Source organism: Phoenix dactylifera, chromosome 17, assembly GCF_051530095.1.
Source record: "Phoenix dactylifera cultivar Ajwa chromosome 17, Ajwa_hap1_PhDact_Kaust_v1.1, whole genome shotgun sequence".
Taxonomy (NCBI): domain Eukaryota; kingdom Viridiplantae; phylum Streptophyta; class Magnoliopsida; order Arecales; family Arecaceae; genus Phoenix; species Phoenix dactylifera.
In genome coordinates this window covers 1,758,145-1,777,512 of record NC_143206.1, presented here as the reverse complement: position 1 = coordinate 1,777,512, position 19,368 = coordinate 1,758,145, and the positions used below count along the sequence as shown (strand labels likewise).

The window sequence follows — 19,368 nt, the reverse complement described above, 5'->3', positions numbered from 1 at the left end:
TTACAAGAATTTCACTGAAACACTAGATTGAATTCATTAGTAAACATAAGATATACTCAAATGTTTTGAGCTCATCAAAATCAAATAGGATTATAATCAATCACTCCACAGTGTCCACTTAATCAATTGATTAATTTTCTAATCACATTAGGATTCCTAATCTCATTAGGAGAATTAATTAATTTGAGAGCATGCATCCTACGACGCCATGTTGACTTTAAAGTCCGCATAGTGTGAACACGACTTAAGTCATATTCATCCTACGACGACATATGGTCTTTAAAATCCGCACAATTCTTGGTTTAATCAAATTGACCCAATCATGAACCCAAATCAATTTGGGTCGAACCCAATTTGATTTGGCTCATTAAATCAGTCCAATTGCAATCCAATTGCAATCAATTCCACTTAATTCTTCTTCCATTAACTCACTAACATTTAGTGGGTTAATTCAATCACCAATCAGATTGATGATTGAATTCTATTATGATTCCAAATCACAATTATGATAGTCTGACTAATTAAATCCTCTATGTGTGTGATCCCATAGGTTCTATTCTGACTGGTAGTGAGACATATTGAGATCTCCATCTCAATATCACTGAAACTCCTTTCAGTGGACTGAAACGATTTCAGTTCTACTCTCAGGGTTCACTGATTACCAAGTGAATGCCTTCGAGTCTCACAATCCACTAGTGACACCTAATAGTATATGGTGGCAACCCAGCAGAATGGAATGTCTGAACCTCTAGGTGCAGTTAGCGTATGATACAGTCCCTCTATCATTAATTCCGACGTGACGGAGGTTATGGATATCTCGTCAAATTCCATCGTCCGTCATGTCAAATTTATACGACTTCCAGTTCGAGATATGGAAAACTCTTTTTTCAAAATACCTGGCCAGAAATTTATCGAACTCAATCTCATAAATTACATAGGATCACTTCTAATCTTTCAAGGTCGATAGATCCCATCTAGATGCAACCCTATTCCAAAATGAACCTATTGTAGTCAATCCGCACTACAAGGACCCAAATGGCTAGGGCCCAAGTTCACATGCTCGTCAAACTACAGCAACTTGACAGTGGATAGCTGAGGCATCGTAGGTCAAAAGACCAGTCATACAACTGCAGCATAAGTAATCACTGATGAGTGGATAGACATCTATGTGACTACTATCTTTGGTCACGCTCAATACCTTGTTCTCTAATAAGTACTTGCATAATCATTCTAGTGTCTCTACACCATGGACTCAAGACTCGTCCATCTGACTAAGTGATCTGTGCCCTAATCTCAGCGGATTGATCACCGTCCCTCGTGATGGATCCATCGATCAGGAGCATTTAGAAATTAATCCCTAATGACACATGCCTCAAATTCTCAACTCCTTAAGAATATGTGTCATCATCTATTAATTTCTTGGACGATTCATGGACACATACAAATATGTATGAAAAATAAATTGCCCAATCTTATTTAATAATAAGAGTCAAATTACAAATTTATGCTCCGGATTACAAATATGCGTCAGCCATGTTGGCTTCTAGGGCATACTTCTAACAATGCCTTAGCTCAACAACCATTTGATTCAATGAAGAAATATGAGGCTCTCATCACTGATCTTTGGGAAGTGCACCATGTGGTGACCTAGGGGCCTATTCTGCTCTTTGACTAGTTAGTCCAGAAATCTTGTTTCTTTTGGTCTTCCCATATATTTATACCATTTGGAAGTGGTCTTTAAGGGTTGACTCAAATTTTCTATTGTTTTTGCTGCACTTTGTCTTTCTTTTGCGATCATTGTGGAGTCGGCTCTCTGAGTTCAAGGATAGACTCGTTTGGTAACCGAGGTCGACTCGATATTTTCAGGGGTCGACTCTTTAACAGACTGAGTTTTACTACTTTTTGTCTTTCCACCGTGGCCATTCATGGGTCAACACACTTGTTTCTGGGGTCGACTCCTGTTTGACTAAAGTCGGCTCGTATTTCTCATGGGTCAACTCGCCAATGTGATAAAAATTCTAGCTCTCTGTTTTTTCTCTATGGCCATTTAGAGGTTGACTCACTTGTCTCTAGGGTCATCTCTTGTTAGACTAGAGTCGGTTTATATTCTTCATAGGTTAACTCGCCAATACGATGAATTCTACAACTTTTTGTCTATATTCTAAAACTGTTCTAGGGTTGACTCACAATCTGCTAGAGTCGACTCGTTAAAGTGTATCAGTCATTGACATGTGTCAGGGTCGACTCTTTACAAACTAAGGGACAACTCTTGAGATAGTTCAAAAAAAAATTCTCTGTATTTGCATGTGAGCTTTCAAAGATTGCTTCAAGGCTTTTTTGGAGTTATATTTCTTGGTGTAAAGCTTCAAATAAATGATCTTCATTAGAGAGTTACTGAAGGCTTTCTTCATGGCTTTCTGAAATCAATCAAGGATACTCAAAGCAATAGATTAGTGATTTTTTTACACAATTATTTTGTATCATCAAAATCAACCCCTTAGGATCAACATAGAGTGATCCTGAATCTTTCGGGATGAAGCTCGTCTTCGAATGGGCATCAGGGTGAACTTTTCTTGGAAGGGGTAGTGTGCTACACTAGGCCGTCCTAGAGATTAGGTGGTGTAGTGACTAGTTGTTGGTTTAGTTGCTGCACTTCTCAGACTACTGCCGCCAAAGTCTACACTTGCTGCACAAGCAGGTTGAACTGCTCTATAGTCACTATCTCGTAGGTGATTGTGGGGCTTGAGATCTTTGAGGTCTATGTCAAGAGTCACTAGACTCCTGTTGAGGTTAGTTGGTGGTGGACTGATGATTGTTTTTTTAGAAATTCATCTCTCTCAAATCTCTAGAGAAACATCGAAGATCTTTTCTCTAGCGCTAATTTGTTGCCGCTCAAGATCCGAATTACGGGTTGACGAGTCGATGAATGATGCTGCTTTACCCGGTTTAGTGGAGAGGAGTTATATCGTATAGGCCTCGATCTGCAACTAGAGAAAACGATTAGGGGTTGCTGGGATATGTCCGGCTGGGGACCTTCTGATGCTTAAGTCAGACAGATTTTCGAGAGTAATCGGGATAGACTTGAGAGAGAAAGTAGAAAGAGAGCATAGCAAAAAGATTCTCATACCCACTGGGTCTCATACTTAGCACTTATAGAGGAGAGGATGCTGATATGTGCGACTATGATTATGCAACCCTTGGATGAGTAGCTAAGCTCTTTCTTTATCTGTTGATCTGGATGGTTATGGCTTATTTTTTCTGGCGCATCGAGATCATACCGAGCTATAACCGATTATGCTGTTATCGTGCTAATCGTTCAGAGATTTGGTCAACAGTTAATTTCACAAGATATATGTCATTGTCTAATTGGTAGGCTGAGCTGGTAGGCAAAATCTCAGGGGCTGGCGAATTCGAGCTGTATCAGTCCCCATATTCATATGCCATATAGAGATCAAAGATTGTGTCAACCTAGTGTGTCTGATGACAGTGTTACAAGAAAGTGCATAAAAATTAAAAAAAATTAGTTTTAAAAAAATCTTACATGATTGTCATGTGACAGAATTTCCTTAGTTCAGATAAATAAAGATAGGTGGTTGAATTGCACTAAACTGAAGCTTTTAACTAACTTTAGAACTACTTAGAAATTTTTTATACTGTTGGCTCCAAATTGAAAAATTATCTAAGTTGTTCGATTTTATTATTCCTATCATGATAGAGAGCCCGGATCAGTCATTTGTCTGGTTTTAGCTGGACCGTCGAGTGCTTTCGTGCGGGTCCCGCCTCCGTCAGGGATTTCCTCTTTCCGTCCCTGCCAGAGGCTCATCTCTTTTCCATCAGATTTACAATTATCGCTAACATGGCATCATCTTGCTGGCTCACCGTACGTTTCAGATCAGACTGGAATCCTGGTGGTCCCCGCGGGGGCCGTTACGAAACGCCATCTCAGCCTCTCCATCGCATCTCATGTTGACCTATCGAGTGACCTGGATCGTCTTGCTGACGTTCGCATGACGCCCTTCCCCCAGCCAGCCCACAGGAATTGCTCCTTTGGTTCCGTCGAAACCACCGGTCCCCCTTCCGGCCTTCCCTCTCCAATAATTAGGTCCCAGGACTCCACCGTACAAACCCAAATCTGAGCCATTGAAATTAGATCAGACGGCTTTTTTTAAAACAATTCTACACCGATTGTAGCGTGTATCATAAGGACCCCACACCGGCGCCCCATCCGCTGCGGTAGCGGTTGCAGTAGTGCAGTCCGCCACGCCACCGCGTCCAAACCCTAACCCTAACCCTGGTTTTAAACCCGATCCCCAAATCCGGACCCAAACCCCATCTCCGAGAGCTCGAAACCAAGCATAGAAAAGAAGCAGCAGCAGCGATGCCTTCGGCCGAAGAGGAAGAGGAGCGCGCCGTCTTCGACGACGACGACGACGATGATGACGTGGTGGGCGACGACACCGAGGAGGACTACGAGGAGGACTACGAGGACGACGACGCCGAGGCGGCGCCGCCGCCCTCAGCCGCGCCGGCGGCCGCGGCCGCGCCTCCTCCTCCTGCCCCCGCGAGCCCTGCTGCGGCGGCGGAGGAGAACCTTAACGACTCTACCCCCTCCACCTCCTCCTCCTCCTCCGACCGTGCGGCGCCAAATCCTAACCCTAACCCCTGGACCGCCGCAGATCCCCAGAACGGCGCAATCCCTGTCCTTCCAATCTCCGCCGCCGCCCCCGCCGCCGCCACGGCCGCCGCCGTGGCGGGCAGTCTCTTCACGCCGACCTCCTCCGATGCGGTTCCCCGGTCCTCTGAGGACAGGAAGCCGGTCCCTATCGCGGTCGCCGCCGTCGGCAGCGGATACGACGACTCCAGGCGGCTCTTTCAGAGGCTGTGGACCGACGAGGACGAGATCACGATCTTGAAGGGGTTTCTGGAGTTCACGTCGCGACGGGGCACCACCTTCGCCTCTCACCAGTACGACACCGGTCCCTTCTACGAGGAGATCAAGAAGCAGCTCCAGCTCGAGTTCACCAAGAACCAGCTTATCGAGAAGCTCCGCCGGCTCAAGAAGAAGTACCGGAACGTCGTCGGCCGGATGCGGTCCATGGGGAAGGATTTCGCCTTCAAGAGTCCCCATGAGCAGGCCATCTATGACATAGCTCGCAATATATGGAGTGCCAATGTTAAGAGGGCTCGTGACAGCGACGATGATGATCTCAACACCCCGAACAATGCTTATACCATTGAAGCTACCTCCGTTGCTGATGGAGCCACGAATTCTGACCGAAGGATGTCGAGATCACGGAGGCGATCCAGAAGGGGAGCAGCAGAAGAGGCGGCAGCACCAACAGTGGGGGTACCGGTAGAGAATTCAGTCCCGGCAACCGAAGTGCCTTCGTCGGAAGCTGCCTCGGTCCCTGGAATCATCGAGGAAACGGTGAAGAGTTGCCTCTCGCCGCTGTTCAAGGAACTGATATATTCTGCAACTGGGGGGCCGCTAGGTTCGGGTCTCAGCGGTGGGGCTGCTCTGTTGGGGCTGGGACTTGGAGGTGTTGGAGCGGCGCTGAGCCCGCTGCCGTTGAGCCTTAGTGGAAGCCCAGCAAGTCTTCCGGCCTCGGGGACCATCGTGGATGAGAAGTGGAAGAAGCAGCATATCCTGGAGCTGGAGGTGTACTTGAAGCGGATAGAGCTCCTGCGGGACCAGATCAAGTCTACCTTGGAGGAGCTCAAGTCCTCAGGGAGCTGATCAGAGGTTTCATTCCAAAACTTGTACTTTTAAGTTATGGATCTTCTGTTTCCATTTGTAATTCTTAGTTTGAGCAATTCTGTCTTGTTAGAAGGTACAGAGGACTTTTGAAATAACTATCTTTCTTTCCTTCTAGTAATCTTCATTCAGTTTGATTCCTTTTGACCTTGTACCCTATAAGAAAGGTTACCTGGGGGAACAGGTGGAAAAAAACACGGCCACTTTTTGCCTGCATTATTTTCATCATTGTCCAAGCTGATTGGAGGTTACAGAGTTGTCTATCGATATGCTTATTATTGTTTTTAGCAAGGCTTTAGAATGTTTGGACAAAGAAGAGTTAAGTTATCTTTCAATGTGAAGCTGCATAAGGGATTAGAAATTAGGCTCTGTTTGAAAACTTGAAATTGAGGAGAAAGGAATGGAATGGAAGGGAAAGTTAAAAATTTTGATGTTTGGGAGTTTTTTAGTAGAGAAAAAGGAAAAGAAAAGGAAAGAATAGGAGGAAAAATTTTGGGTTCCAATTCTTTTCTTTCTTTCCTCCCATAAGTGGGAGGATTTGGAGAGAAAAGAATTGGAACTTAATAAAATTTTTATAATACCTAGTTTACCCTTAAATTAAAGAAGTACCAAATTAAAAAAATAAATATATCCTAGGGCATCTTTTGTTTTAACCTTTCATATGTCATCTCTATCTTAAAATACCCATTTGTTGCATTTCTACGGAGTTCCATCTCCACAGCTGCACTTTCTTGGAGGAGCAACAGTTGTTAAGCTTCAAAGGTAAGCTTATTCTCTCAATAGAAAAAATTAAAATAATTATTTTTTTCGTTTTTTTCGTTAACTTGTTTTTGGATGTGATCTATTGTCTGATTTATGGCTTTTGGATATGTGATGATTATATGGCCGTGGATGTGACAAAGGCGTCTCTTTTGCTTATTTTGGATGTGATCTGTTGTCTTCTGATTTATGAGGTTTGGATTTGTGATAATTATATGGCGGTGGATTTGATAAAAGCGTCTCTTTTACTTATTTTTAGATGTGATTTGTTGTTTTCTGATTTTTTGTTTGTTTGTTTGTTTCTTCTTCTGTTATTCGTTTTCTTTATTTTTTATTTTTTGCTCGTTTTTTTTGCGGTGGTAGGTGTTGATCTCTTCTAGTGGGTTGGGTCTGGGTCTAAAATTAGAACCTGAACAAGGATCCAGGTTGGGTCGGGGTCACTCATGATCCGGTCCGACCCGATCTATTTGCATCTCTACTCATAAGGGTATTTTAGTAAAAGTGTTAAAAACATATGCTTTCTTTTCTTTTCTCTCCAAACTCCCAAATAAGAGGAAGGAAAGTACTTTCTCTTCCCTCCTAAAACTCCCAAATAAGAGGAGAAGAAAGTCTATTCTATTCCTTTCTTTTCTTTTTCCTCCTCATTAAAGTTTTTCTTTCTTTTCTTTTCTCCCTAAAACTCCCAAATGGAGGGTTAGTGTTAAAGAACGGTTGTTTATGCAAAGGGATTCTATCTTCACCCTTTGTCTACAACTGTAATATAGGTGTTCAGCAACATGTCTGAAATGGTTGAAAGGGAATCCTTCCTTGGAGGGCACAAAAGTTCCTCCAAACGTGGCCTTATGTTACAATATTTGATGTGGAGAACTTCTATGACGAATTGATCCAGAATGCAAAATGGAAAGAAGATTGGGTTGTTAAAAATCCATCATGACCTTTAAGGAGAAACTAAGAATGTTGGTGCTTTTTCTCTGTTTTTGTTCCTGATATCAAAGAATATTGGTGTTTTAGCTTGTCGATTTCTGTAAGTGGAAAGGCAAATGCTTTGAAGCATACAATTTTTCGAAGATCTAAAGCTATAAATCATAGACTACAAGTAATTCATAGTTTGACATCAGGGAATCCTCACTGTAAGCATTAAAAAAGGGCTAGTCTTTTCGTATATAACTTATGTTAATGAGAGTACACATTTTTTTTCCTAGAAAGCATGGTCTACTGTACCGGTCCATATCGGCCGGTAAGGGCCGGTACGTACCGATCCGGCCTGGGACCGGTACCGGATCAGCGTGTAATTTGGTACCAGTAGTTTATTGTTGGAGAACTAGTTCGGACCGGTCCGGGACCGGTACGGACCGGTTCGGGCCACCATCGGTCCGGACCGGTCCGGAACCGGTACGGACCGGTCCGGGCCACCATCGGTTTGCCGACCGGTATCGGTATGGCGGACCTTGCTATAAAGTAATATGCTTTGCACACGAAATATGTGCACATGTAGTATTTATTTACACTACTTACTACAATTTTCACATGATGTTAAATTTCTATATACATTTTTAATTTTAAATCTTTTTAATAACATTTTACGATCTGAAACATATTTTGTTTCATGGAATTTGGCTTTTTTATTCATTTATTTATTTTTTTTTTTGCTTCAACCTTGGCTGACTGGATGAAACAGCCTGAAACTGGTGCTTATACTTGCTAGGGTTCTTTTAAAAGAGAACAGTAGTAATTCATTAAAAAGGAATTCTAATAATCCATTGGGCGGGATGGTGGAATCAAGAAATAATTGATTTATTCTGAGAGGTTAATGGATTGACCCTACATATGAAAGAGTAAGTGGTCAATATATGCATGTGAAACCTTTATTTATCAGATTAAAATATTTTGGCATGATTCAAATGACTGTAAAATATGGATTCATTTTATTCTACATTAAATTCTAAAAGAAGATGCATTATTTAGATATCTAATTCATGTTTAGCATCGGAATAATATTTTTGTGAGTTGGATTATGCCTTTCATATTTAACATGAACACTTGAGAAGCTGTGGAAAACTAAGTTCTTGTTTATTTTCAAGTGGATAATATAGCATAGGTTCCAAAAAGTTTGTTAACTAATATATATATATATGGAGGTATTCTGGATAGAGGAATGCTTTGGCTGGAGTTGTTTTATTAGGTTGGATGTTGAATCTTTGTCAGCAATATGTGATTTCCAGTCCAATAATGTTGAGAGGGTTTTCATTTCTTTTAGATGCAAGAGACTTTTTAGGTTTTTTAAGTGATTTTTTCTGAGGACAGAGAACAGAAAAGAGCCTACCTTCTACTATTGTAATGCCAACACGCGGAGGCATGACTCTATCCTTGATTGGACTCCACTTTTACCATAATTTCTAAATGTTCCTTCTCTCCCACTGGCCATGTGCATCCCACGTGCAAGATGCAGTTATAGAGTAGAGCAAACCTGCCAAAGTGGATATGATTTTGGCTCAAATTACTGCAATTAAATGTGTCTACAGAAGATCTTCTTTTCAAACTGTGTAAATTATAATTAATAATGTTCATGTATACAATGGTTGTTGTCATATCAAGTTCATATGTGCATCCAATTTCACATTTGAATATTCTATGTTTTGATATTTACACATTTAATAATAATGTTATTGTTATCATACATTTGGATACTGCATTATATTGTAATTCGATGGGTAATCTAATTCTTTTGCATCTTCATGGATTTCTGAAGTTATTTAAAATATTTTTATTAATTCAATTTTCAGTCCAATAACACCAAGACCATATGACCTGTGTTTTCAGACTATACAAAATACTCTAAATTTTTTTGATAACTTTCTCTATTTTTTGCTATCTTTTTTTTATCCGCTGAGTTTTTCTTCTCATCATTGCTTTTAAAATTTTCTGTTGTATTTTGGATCTTGGATGGAGACCATTGAACCTTCCAAAAACTGGCAAAACTGAAATTCCACTTGTCTGAACAAAATATTTCAAGCCTTTGAACAAACTGTATTTAGAGGGTTTGTACTGTCACATGCTCAACTGCTAGAAGGTAAATATGACTACAAATTTTTGGATGGAGAAGAAATTTTTTTTTTTTTCAGTGGTTGGAAGATGAGAATTGATTCCTTGACTATGAGTGATGTGCTCTATTGAATTATAGTGGCTGGAAAAGTCGTAAATTGTAACGATGTATTAACAAGTGGCATATGCGTGTTTGTGGTGTGTGCATGATGGTGCCTTACTGATGAAGTATGGAAGTGTTGTGTCATGTTTTAGTAAATATTAGAGTTCTTCTGTAATTCAGGTGGCACTATCTTATTATTGGAATTAAGACTTTCTTGCGTTGAAAAAGCATTCTCATATTTGTGAGTATCAAGTAGGTTAATGTTTGAATGCATAACTCTGAGATATTGATCATCATCTAAATTAGTGAAGGATATTCAGATCTCAGGAAGTTGGTAGTTTCACATTGGAACAATGTGAGGCATTGGGGACATCTATGACAAGTCAATATCTGACAAATAGTTAGGCAAATGATTCTTTTGATCTGGTAAATGGTCATTGGTTTGATCAATGCTTGGTGCCAACTAAGTTTCCAAATTGGTATTTTTCTGAATATATATTGCAGAGAAACTTTGTTAAATTGTTTTCCGGGAATCGTGGCCCCATAGGTGAGACTGATATCAGAGTGAAGCAACTCCTAAAAGGGTGCTTGAACATCTATCTGGAGTTGAATAAAGGTCCATGTCTTGTTGAGGGTTAGCTGCAGAGGACTTCAAGAAAAAGTTAAGACAAGTGCACGAATTAACCAATCTTTAGTATGTGAGAAATCTTCCGACTTTTCAATTTTAGAATCATTATGAAGATGACAGGTGCAAGTTAAATATCTAAATTTTAGAATCAGCACCAAGATGGTAGGTGTAATTTAAATTGTGACTCATTGTTTGTTGAGATGATTCCTTCATTCCTGCAGACGGTAATCTGTACATTTGCTAGTGTGGTTAGAGTGAAACATGCTGGATACACCAATAATATCGTAAAATATGCATTTAACCTATGCAGGATTATATCTCTACATGTTAATACTTGTTTTTAGGGTTTGAAAAAATCTGTTATAAAGGTTTAAACCCTGTATCAGTCTTTGAAACTCAAAGCCTGCATAAGGATGCCTTTTCTTCCCAACACTTGTTTCTTTGCTTTTCTTTGTTTTAGGACGCTAGAATTTAGGATTGAAACGTTTCAGGAGAATTCTGGTTGCTAAATAAATAATCAACCGGTAATACACTCAATGAACAAGATATCAATGCAGCAGAAATCTCAGGTTTTTGAATTTTTCACAAAACAGCAAAGGATTTGGTTTATATAACCACGGCATGCTGTTCCTTACCGCAACTTGAATCGGATACAGATGATAATAAAATCCTTAAAATGTCTTCCAAAATGGCGGTCCATAACTAGAGGTAGCGATTGACTTGGGTCACATACGGGTTGGGTTGGATATCTATCAATCGAAATTCGAGCCAATTTGCATAATCCATTTAATAAATGGGTCAAACATGATTAACTTGTTTTAAATAGATTAAAAAGGTTTTGAACAAGTTTAATGTATCTTAATCAGGTTATTTCAGGACTCGAGCAAACTATGAAATGGGTCCAAACGGGTTAAAAAAATTAGGTTTCTATAACTAAATCTGTCCCATTTAATAAACTTGTTTATATTCCCAATCTGTTCATCTCAAATTTGAACCTACTTAAACTAATCTGCTAGGAGGGCTGGCGAGTCTACTCAGAAATTTTCACCCTTATTTATAATAAGGGACTATTTTAGAGTTCTTTAAGTGGAGCCGCTTTTAGGTTAAGTTATAGTGTGGGCTACCTTACTTGTTTGGATGCTTGAAACTCAAAAGTAAGTCGAGTTGTAACTTAATTTTATCTTACGGTAGTTTTGCAGTCAAAATAGTCATAAGACATGTTGCAGCTGCTTGAGTCATCTTAATAACAAAAAAATTCTTTTCCTCTCCTCCTCCTCTTCCCCTCTCCTCTAGGGCTTTGCTCTCGAGTCCCTCTTCACCACCTTTGGGAGGCCAAGGCTGCCACCTCCTTGAACTTCACTACAAGCCTCTCCTCTTCCTCCTCCTTCCTTTCTCCTCTCCTCCCCTCTCTCTGCTCTCGAGTCCCTCCTCATCGTCGCCTCCAATGTCGCCTCTGGCCTTCTTCAACTTCGAGAGGTCCACAGCCGCCTCCTCTGCCTTAGACTTCATCGTGTCACCCTCCTTGTCCGCTCCACTTTCTCCTTGTCCTTAGTTGCCCACTCGTTGGCCCTCTTCTTCACCTTCTCCCTCCTGAAGGCCTGCACTGTGGCTCGTTCCTCTGCCTATAGGCACGCAATTTCATACCTAGGCCCTTACCACCGGTGGCTTCAATGCAGATCTCTTTTTTTAAAGATCCTTATCTCCATGTACATTGAGTGCTTAGACTTGGTATTGCTCGTAAGGTATTTGATGGAATGTTTGTCAAAAAATAGCTCTCTTTTCATGAACTCTTCTCCAAATATAGAAAGTGAACATTTTAGTAAGTCAACTATTATCGCTTAATTTGTAGTGTAGCTTTTCTTGAAGTATTACTTTAACAACGGTGGTCCAGACAGGCCATAATATGACTTGAGTGGCTAAATCTACTGGGTATTGTTTATTTCTTCTGGTCTGAAATTGGCTTTGCACCTTTTCTCGGGCATTATTATGCTTCCAATGCTCCTAGTAATTGGAGCAGAATGAAGTCTGGGAAATGAACTCAATTTTATCAAAATATTTTGATATTCTGTTGAAATATTACAGTCTGTCGGCTGAACATCAACTAATGACTAACATATAGCAGCTGATGATAGAAGTAAGATAAGCCATTACATTCATTTGGATCTTTGGCGATTTTGTTCTTTGGTTGTTATGTCTCCCTTTGGCATTTCCGATCTTTTATGATTGAGAATAATGGGTGATTTCATAACGAGAACTGTTGAGCTAGTTTCAATACTCCTATATTGTTCACTTGCACGTTTGGTTCGTTCTCTTTATGCAGATAGATCAAGCTCCTATCATGACAAGTTTCAGAGTAATTTAATACTTCGGTGAAATATTCTATAGAGCACCGCCATAACTGACCTTGTATAAAGGTGGAGGAATGATATCAGGTTGATTAAACATATATGAATTTTAGGGCATTTGTTGCCATAAATTTCCATCCCTAGTGCTTTCCCCCTCCTCTAGTTTTGTTGCCTTTTTTTTTTTTTGCCCCTTTTAAATATACATACATATATAAACATTTCAAATACATGTCTGATACTTGTGTCATATGTCCTATTTTTTCTGAATTAAAAATATTCTGGATACTTCCTGATACACTCGGATACTTCTCCAATACCTCCACTAATGAGTGAAACCATTTTTTTCCTTTTTCATAATATTAATCTTTTGACGGTGCATGGTCAATTTTAGAGTCTATTTTGTTAATACTAAAATTTGAAGTATAGATTGGGACTTATAAATTTGAATGATAGCTAAATGATGAACTTGTAAAAGTTGAAACTATGAGTATGAACTTTGTTGTTTTGATAGCCTACTATACTTTGTAGATCGTTTTTCTAGATACATACATATATGTGTACATACATACATACATACATACATACATATGCATATATATGTATGCATGTGTGTGGTGTATATATATATATATATATATATATGCGTATGCATATGTGTGTGTGTATATATATATATATGTATGTATGTATGTATGTATGTATGTATGTATGTATATACATATATATGTATAGAAATAAGTATTTATATATTTATATATATGCATATACATGCATACATATATGAATATAATAAACATACTTATATATATAAGTATGTGTTGGGGGAATGTAAGTCGCCCCCTAAGCACACGAGCGCACCAACGGCCCACGACCTCGGAATCGCCCGACCCCGGACGCCCGACCTGGCGCCCCACCAGGCGTCTAACTTCAGAGCTCTTGACCTCGGAATCGTCCGACCCCGGACGCCCGACCTGGCGCCCCACCAGGCGTCTAACTCCAGAGCTCTTGACCTCGGAAGTTCGACCTCGCCGCTTACCTACCGCGGTCGCATCCTTCTGAAGTTCGGTCAGGGGCAATACCCTGCTACCGCCCCTAGCGTTTAATGCGCATGGTCTCTGCAAACCCCCGGCTCACTCAATAATTAATGCATATCTCTGGCTCACTCAATAATTAATGCATATCTCCGGCTCACTCAACAATTAATGCATATCTTCGGCTTACTCCACAATTAATGCGCGTGGCTCCTATTACCTACGGATCTTCAGTCCTCCATGGCAAATCAGCTCGGCAGCGTTCAGTCAGCCGTGACAACTCTCTGATCCCGGCCTCACCTCCGACATCAAGATATTAATTTACCTGATCATGCATCAACTCAAGCGACGTGCTAAGTCGTACGGCAACCTCGCCCCATCACATTACAGGTAATCCAACCCTCCCTATAAAAAGGGGACCCCTCCATCCTAGAGGGGGTTGGACTCTGAAACCCGAAAAAATATATCTTCCTCCTCTCTCCTCCTCCACACATGATCCCCCTCTGACTTAAGCATCGAAGGGCCGGCGCCGGAAACCCCGGCCACCGGCTTTTTTGCAGATCTTCCGGAGGACGCCGCCCGCCGACGAATCGCCGCCCGCCAGTTCCCGCCGAAGCTCCTCCTTCCTAGCGGACCGGTCGCCCTCGGGTCCCGTTTCCAGCAACAGTTGGTGCTAGAGGAAGGGCCCGAGTCGCGGCCGTGAAGTTGAGAAGTAAGGGAGCCTCCAATGCCTCCCGGCATCTTCCGCCAAGTCCTGGACACTCTGCCCAGAACTCACCTTCTTCGGCTGATCCGGTTCCTCAAGTTCAGCCGGAACAGTTCAACGTCCTGGTGCAGCAAGTCCAGGCTTTGGCTGCCGCTGTCCAAGGCCTGCGGCGTGAGGAAGCCCCACCTACGTGTTAGATGTATGCCCTAGAAGCCAATCTGGCTGACACATTGTTAATTCTAGAGACATAATTTTATACTTGACTATTTATTATTGAATAAATAAAAGGCATCTTTTTATTCATATTGTTTATGTGTCTATGAATCGTCCAAGATTTAATAAGATGATGATGCATATTCTTAAGAGTTAAGAATTTGAGCCATGCATCATTGGTGATTAATTTCTGAATGCTCCTGATCAATGGATCATCACAAGGATGGTAATCGATCCGATCAGTGCACACATTGCTTTCCTTATGGATGGACGAGACTCGAGTCCACAGTGTGGCGACACTGAAGTAATAGTGCAGGTGCCTGTTAAGAACAAGGGTATTGAGCGTGACCAAGACAAGAAGTCACTTGGATGTCTATCCACTCGTCAGTGACTTGCTTGATGTTGCAGTAGTGTGACTGGTCCTTTAACCTGCGATGCTTCGGCTACTCACAGTGAGGTTATTGTAGTTTGACTGCACATATACATGGTCTCTAGCCATATGGGTCCATGTAGTGTAGATTGGCTGCAGTAGGTTCACTGTAGGAGTAGGGTATGCACCTATAAGGAATCTATCGACCTTGATAGATGAGGAGAGATCCTATGTGATTTATAAGACTGAGTTCGTAAGACCTCGGCCGAGGCAGATTGCACAGCGGAGAAAGAGTTCTCCGCTCTCGAACTTAAGTCGAATAAATCTTGACATATGACAAACGAAGGGGTTTGACGAGTTATCCATGACCTCCGTCCTGTAGGGATCCACAATAGAAGGACTGTATCACATAATAACTGCACCTAGAGGTTCATCATTCTATTCTGCTGGGTAGCTACTACATGCTGCTAGGTGTCACTGGTGGATGGTGAGACTCACAGGGAATATCTCGATGATCGATAAGCCCTAATGAGTTGAGTTGGAATCGTTCCAACCCATTGAAAGGAGTTTTCAATGATATTGTGATAGAGATCGAAATATATCTCACTACCAGTCAGAATAGAACCTATGGGGTCACAAACACTAGAAGTATTGACCGATCCGATGGTTGAAATGTGATTATGAATCACGAGTAATCAATTCGATTGATAATCAGTTGAAGAAGGAACACTGGGGATTGATTAGTCGGACTTAAAATACGAATCCTTCTTGAAGAAGGATTCCTAGAGTCCTAATTGGATTAGGACTAGGAATCCTACTTGGACTAGGACTGGGAGTCCTACTTAGAGTGGGATTCCTATAATCCTAATTAGATTAGGATTTTGAATTCAGTTTGGATTCCTACTTAGAATAGGATTCCTAGAAGTCCTAATTGGATTAGGACTTCGGATTCAAATTAGAGTTCTAATTGGATTAGGACCAAAATTAAATAAGTCCTAATTGGATTAGGGTTTCTTAAGTCCTAATTAATCATTAATCTAATGGATCAACATGACTCCTAATTGGATGAGGATTGAAGGGTTCAATTGAGTCATGGTTCATTCAAGTCCTAATTGGATTAGGACTAGCATCGATTGAACCCAATTGATTCAAGCCTAATTAGATTAGGACTAAACCATGAAAGGGACAGCTAATCCTCCTTGGAGGAGGATTAGGTTAACCAAATAAGAGGGGCATGAACCCCTCTCCTTTTCTTGGTGCGGCATGAAGAGAGGGGCCGGCGCCCCCTCTTAGGAAGTTAGTCTAGGGCTCCTAAATTGTAGGAGCCCTAGATGGCTTTAAAAGGGGAGCAAGGGCCGGTGCCCTAGAGCATGTGAAGCCCTCTTCCTCCTCCAGCCGTGAGCCCCCTCTCCTCCCTTTGTTTCAGCCGCAAGCAAGGTGAAAGAAAAGAAGAGGCTTGGCGGCATCCTTTCTTCCCTCTCTTGGTTTCCAACGTGAGCAAGGGAAAAGGCTGCAAGCAAGCATTGGATCTTCATCCATCTTCATCCTTCTTTTTCCTCCTCTCAAGTACATTCAAGAGTTGAAAGAAAGAGAGGAGATCAGCCATCAAAACATATCTCTGCAAGGGAGCTAGCACCCCGGGGAGATTGGAGCGTTTGGATCGGTTCCTGCTTCGTGTGGATACCCGTAGAGGCCGGGCACTTGAACGGCTTCAAGCGAACCTTCATCCAAAACCACGATCATCAGTTTATGGTGATCATCTACCCGCACAAGGTGAATATCTGATATTCTAATATTTTAAAAAGTTTTTAATCCTTATCTATCTACGAACGGTTTTTAACAACGTTCATGCGATGAATGGTTGATCCCGCGCATGCCTCTTCCGCTGCATCTGAAATTTTTGAAATTTTTCTGCGGCATGGGCGGGTTCTAACAGTGGTATCAGAGCCCAGGCATCGTAGATTAAGGTAAGGATTAATTATTAATAGGCTTATTAGATCTGAAATTTAAATGATTATGCATGCTGAAAATTTTCTGCATGCAGATTTTTTTCTAGGGTGCTAATTTTTGCATGCTGATTTTTATGTGATAAAAAGATGATTCTAATCGCATTGTTAATGGGATTACAAAATTTAGAATCATGATTAGCATGATCAGCAACCTATGTCATGAGATAATCAATTAGATTTCAGATCTGAAAATTATAATTGCTGCATGTGGTGATGATCATAGGATTCAAACCCTTTTGGTATCAAATGTAATGACCTGCGATGTGATCTGTAATGTCATGTAATTTTTCAGATGCTTGCATGCATCTTATTTGATGTTTTGAGAGGCCTGCGTGCCTCCTGAAAGGGGATGTAATTTATTATTATTTTTATTTTACATCTGGTTGTATTTCTGTGATGTGATGTACGTCAACGATCAAGTTGAAGACAAGGCATGAGATGAACGGCGATCTAAGCGGTTGATGGCGATGGGATCAAGAGTTGATCAAGGATCGAATCAAGGAGGCTTGGAACCAATTCAAGAGTTGAAGACCAATTGATCGATTAACGTGCATGTGCTTGTAACACGACCTAATTAGAATCCATGATCATCAACTATTTAAAATTTGGTTTTATTTGATGCTGCGATTATAACTGCCTGTGATGTGCCGTTTGCATGTGATGTGAATGAGAGCGGGATAGATAGGTTTACATGTGATGTAACAAACCCAATTGAGACCTAAATTAAAACCTCCTCAATCAAGTCGAGAGTGAACCAACATGAGCAAGTCATATTAGATTAATTGATATAATTGGTGTCTAGGAAAGCATGAAAGGTGGTTACTTAATTAGGACCTTACTCTCTGAGTAAGGGGAGCCTCCCACCTGCTTACCTGGCCAATTGTTCGATTACCTCTTATGAAGAGCTCAAGTTGCAAACACTAAGACCTGATTAACCAATATTAAGTCAATAGGTCTTCCACTGTAGTAGAGCTGCTAAGGTCTTTCTGATGTTAATTTGTCTCGGCTGGATACAGTGCGCAAGTTGCATCGGGGGGCTGGACCTCTCTATAGACATGAGATGTTGTAGGGTAAAGGTGGGGTTGGGCACCAATAAATGTTAAGTGAGGACCCAATGACGACTTTATTTCTACGGTTATACGGTGGGTCTGATTTAACTAAGAAATGGGACCAATAACTGTTAGGTGAGGTCTTCATGGCTTAGAGACCAAGTTGCACAGCAACATGCTTGAGAAGCATTGTACAAGAGTTGTACACTCATCCATCTATGTGACACCAATAACTGTTAGGTGAGGTGTCATGTAGATTGGTGGGACCGTAGTACCTACTAGAAATTCTAGTCGCGTAGGATTTTCATTTTCTTACCAGGGGAGTGTAGGAGATTCGAAAAAATAGTGGGAGGTACATTTGTTCTAAAAGATCTTAGAACAGATTAAGGATCAAGTACAAAAGTCTAACTAGAATCTTTACTCTCTGCAGATACAATGTCAGCTTCAAATCCTTTGACCCGTATTCTTGAGACCAACCGACTGACCGGAACCAATTACAAGGACTGGCTTAGAAACCTCAAAATTGTTTTGAACTATGAGAAAATAGGCTACATACTCGATTCAGATACCCCCACACTACCAACACGTGCCTATTAATGTTCAGCGTGAGATGCATCAAAAGTGGATGGATGATGACATTAGAGTCAAGTGCTATATGATGGCATCCATGTCCAATGAACTCCAATGCCAGCATGAGAATGTGAAGACTGCTAGGGATATACTAGCACACCTGCAAGAGTTGTATGGTGAGCAGAGTCGCACAGCTCGTTTTGAAGTGTCCAAGAGGCTCTTCAAAGCAAAGATGCACGAGGGGCAGTCTGTCCATGATCACGGTCTGACTATGATCATGGACCTAGAGGAGCTTGAGAAGCTCGGTATGAACATGCACAAGGAATTGCAAGTAGATCTGATCCTTCAATCCCTTCCTGATTCATTTGGTCAGTTTATAGTAAACTACCACATGAATAAGATTGAATGCACTAAGACTGAACTGATAAATATATTGGTAACTGCTGAGGGAGCCTTGAAAGGTTCAAGGGGCAATGTCCTTGCTGCTGAGTTGACTTCTGGTTCCAAGAAAAAGTCTACTTGGAAGAAAAAGAAGTCTGCTAAGAAGCAGAAGAAAGACAAGAAGCCAAAGAAGGAAGTTCAAAAGAAAAAGGCTAATGACAAAGGAAAATGTTTCCACTGCAATGTCGACGGCCACTGGAAGAAAAACTGTCCTTCATACCTCGAGAGCCTGAAGAACAAGAAAGGTGACACACCTTCAGAAGGTATAGACTTGCTCATAATTGAAACTAATCTAACGGTTTCTTCTACTTCTAGTTGGGTTATAGATTCTGGTTCTAGTGCTCATT

At 41.2% G+C, this 19,368-nt stretch overlaps 1 protein-coding gene across 1 annotated transcript; it reads left to right on the top strand.

Annotated features, from left to right (window-relative positions):
- Positions 1–4,216: 4,216 nt before the first annotated feature.
- LOC149750990 (putative transcription factor At3g04930) lies at positions 4,217–12,771 on the top strand. Its single transcript, XM_089928163.1, has 2 exons — positions 4,217–5,743; positions 12,608–12,771. Exon 1 carries the CDS (start codon positions 4,379–4,381, stop codon positions 5,735–5,737), a length of 1,359 nt encoding a protein of 452 aa, XP_089784289.1. The 5' UTR covers positions 4,217–4,378; the 3' UTR covers positions 5,738–5,743; positions 12,608–12,771.
- Positions 12,772–19,368: the final 6,597 nt, after the last annotated feature.

Coding starts and splice junctions, on each gene's coding strand:
- LOC149750990 (XM_089928163.1), top strand. CDS start 4,379: ATGCCTTCGGCCGAAGAGGAAGAGGAGCGCGCCGTCTTCGACGACGAC.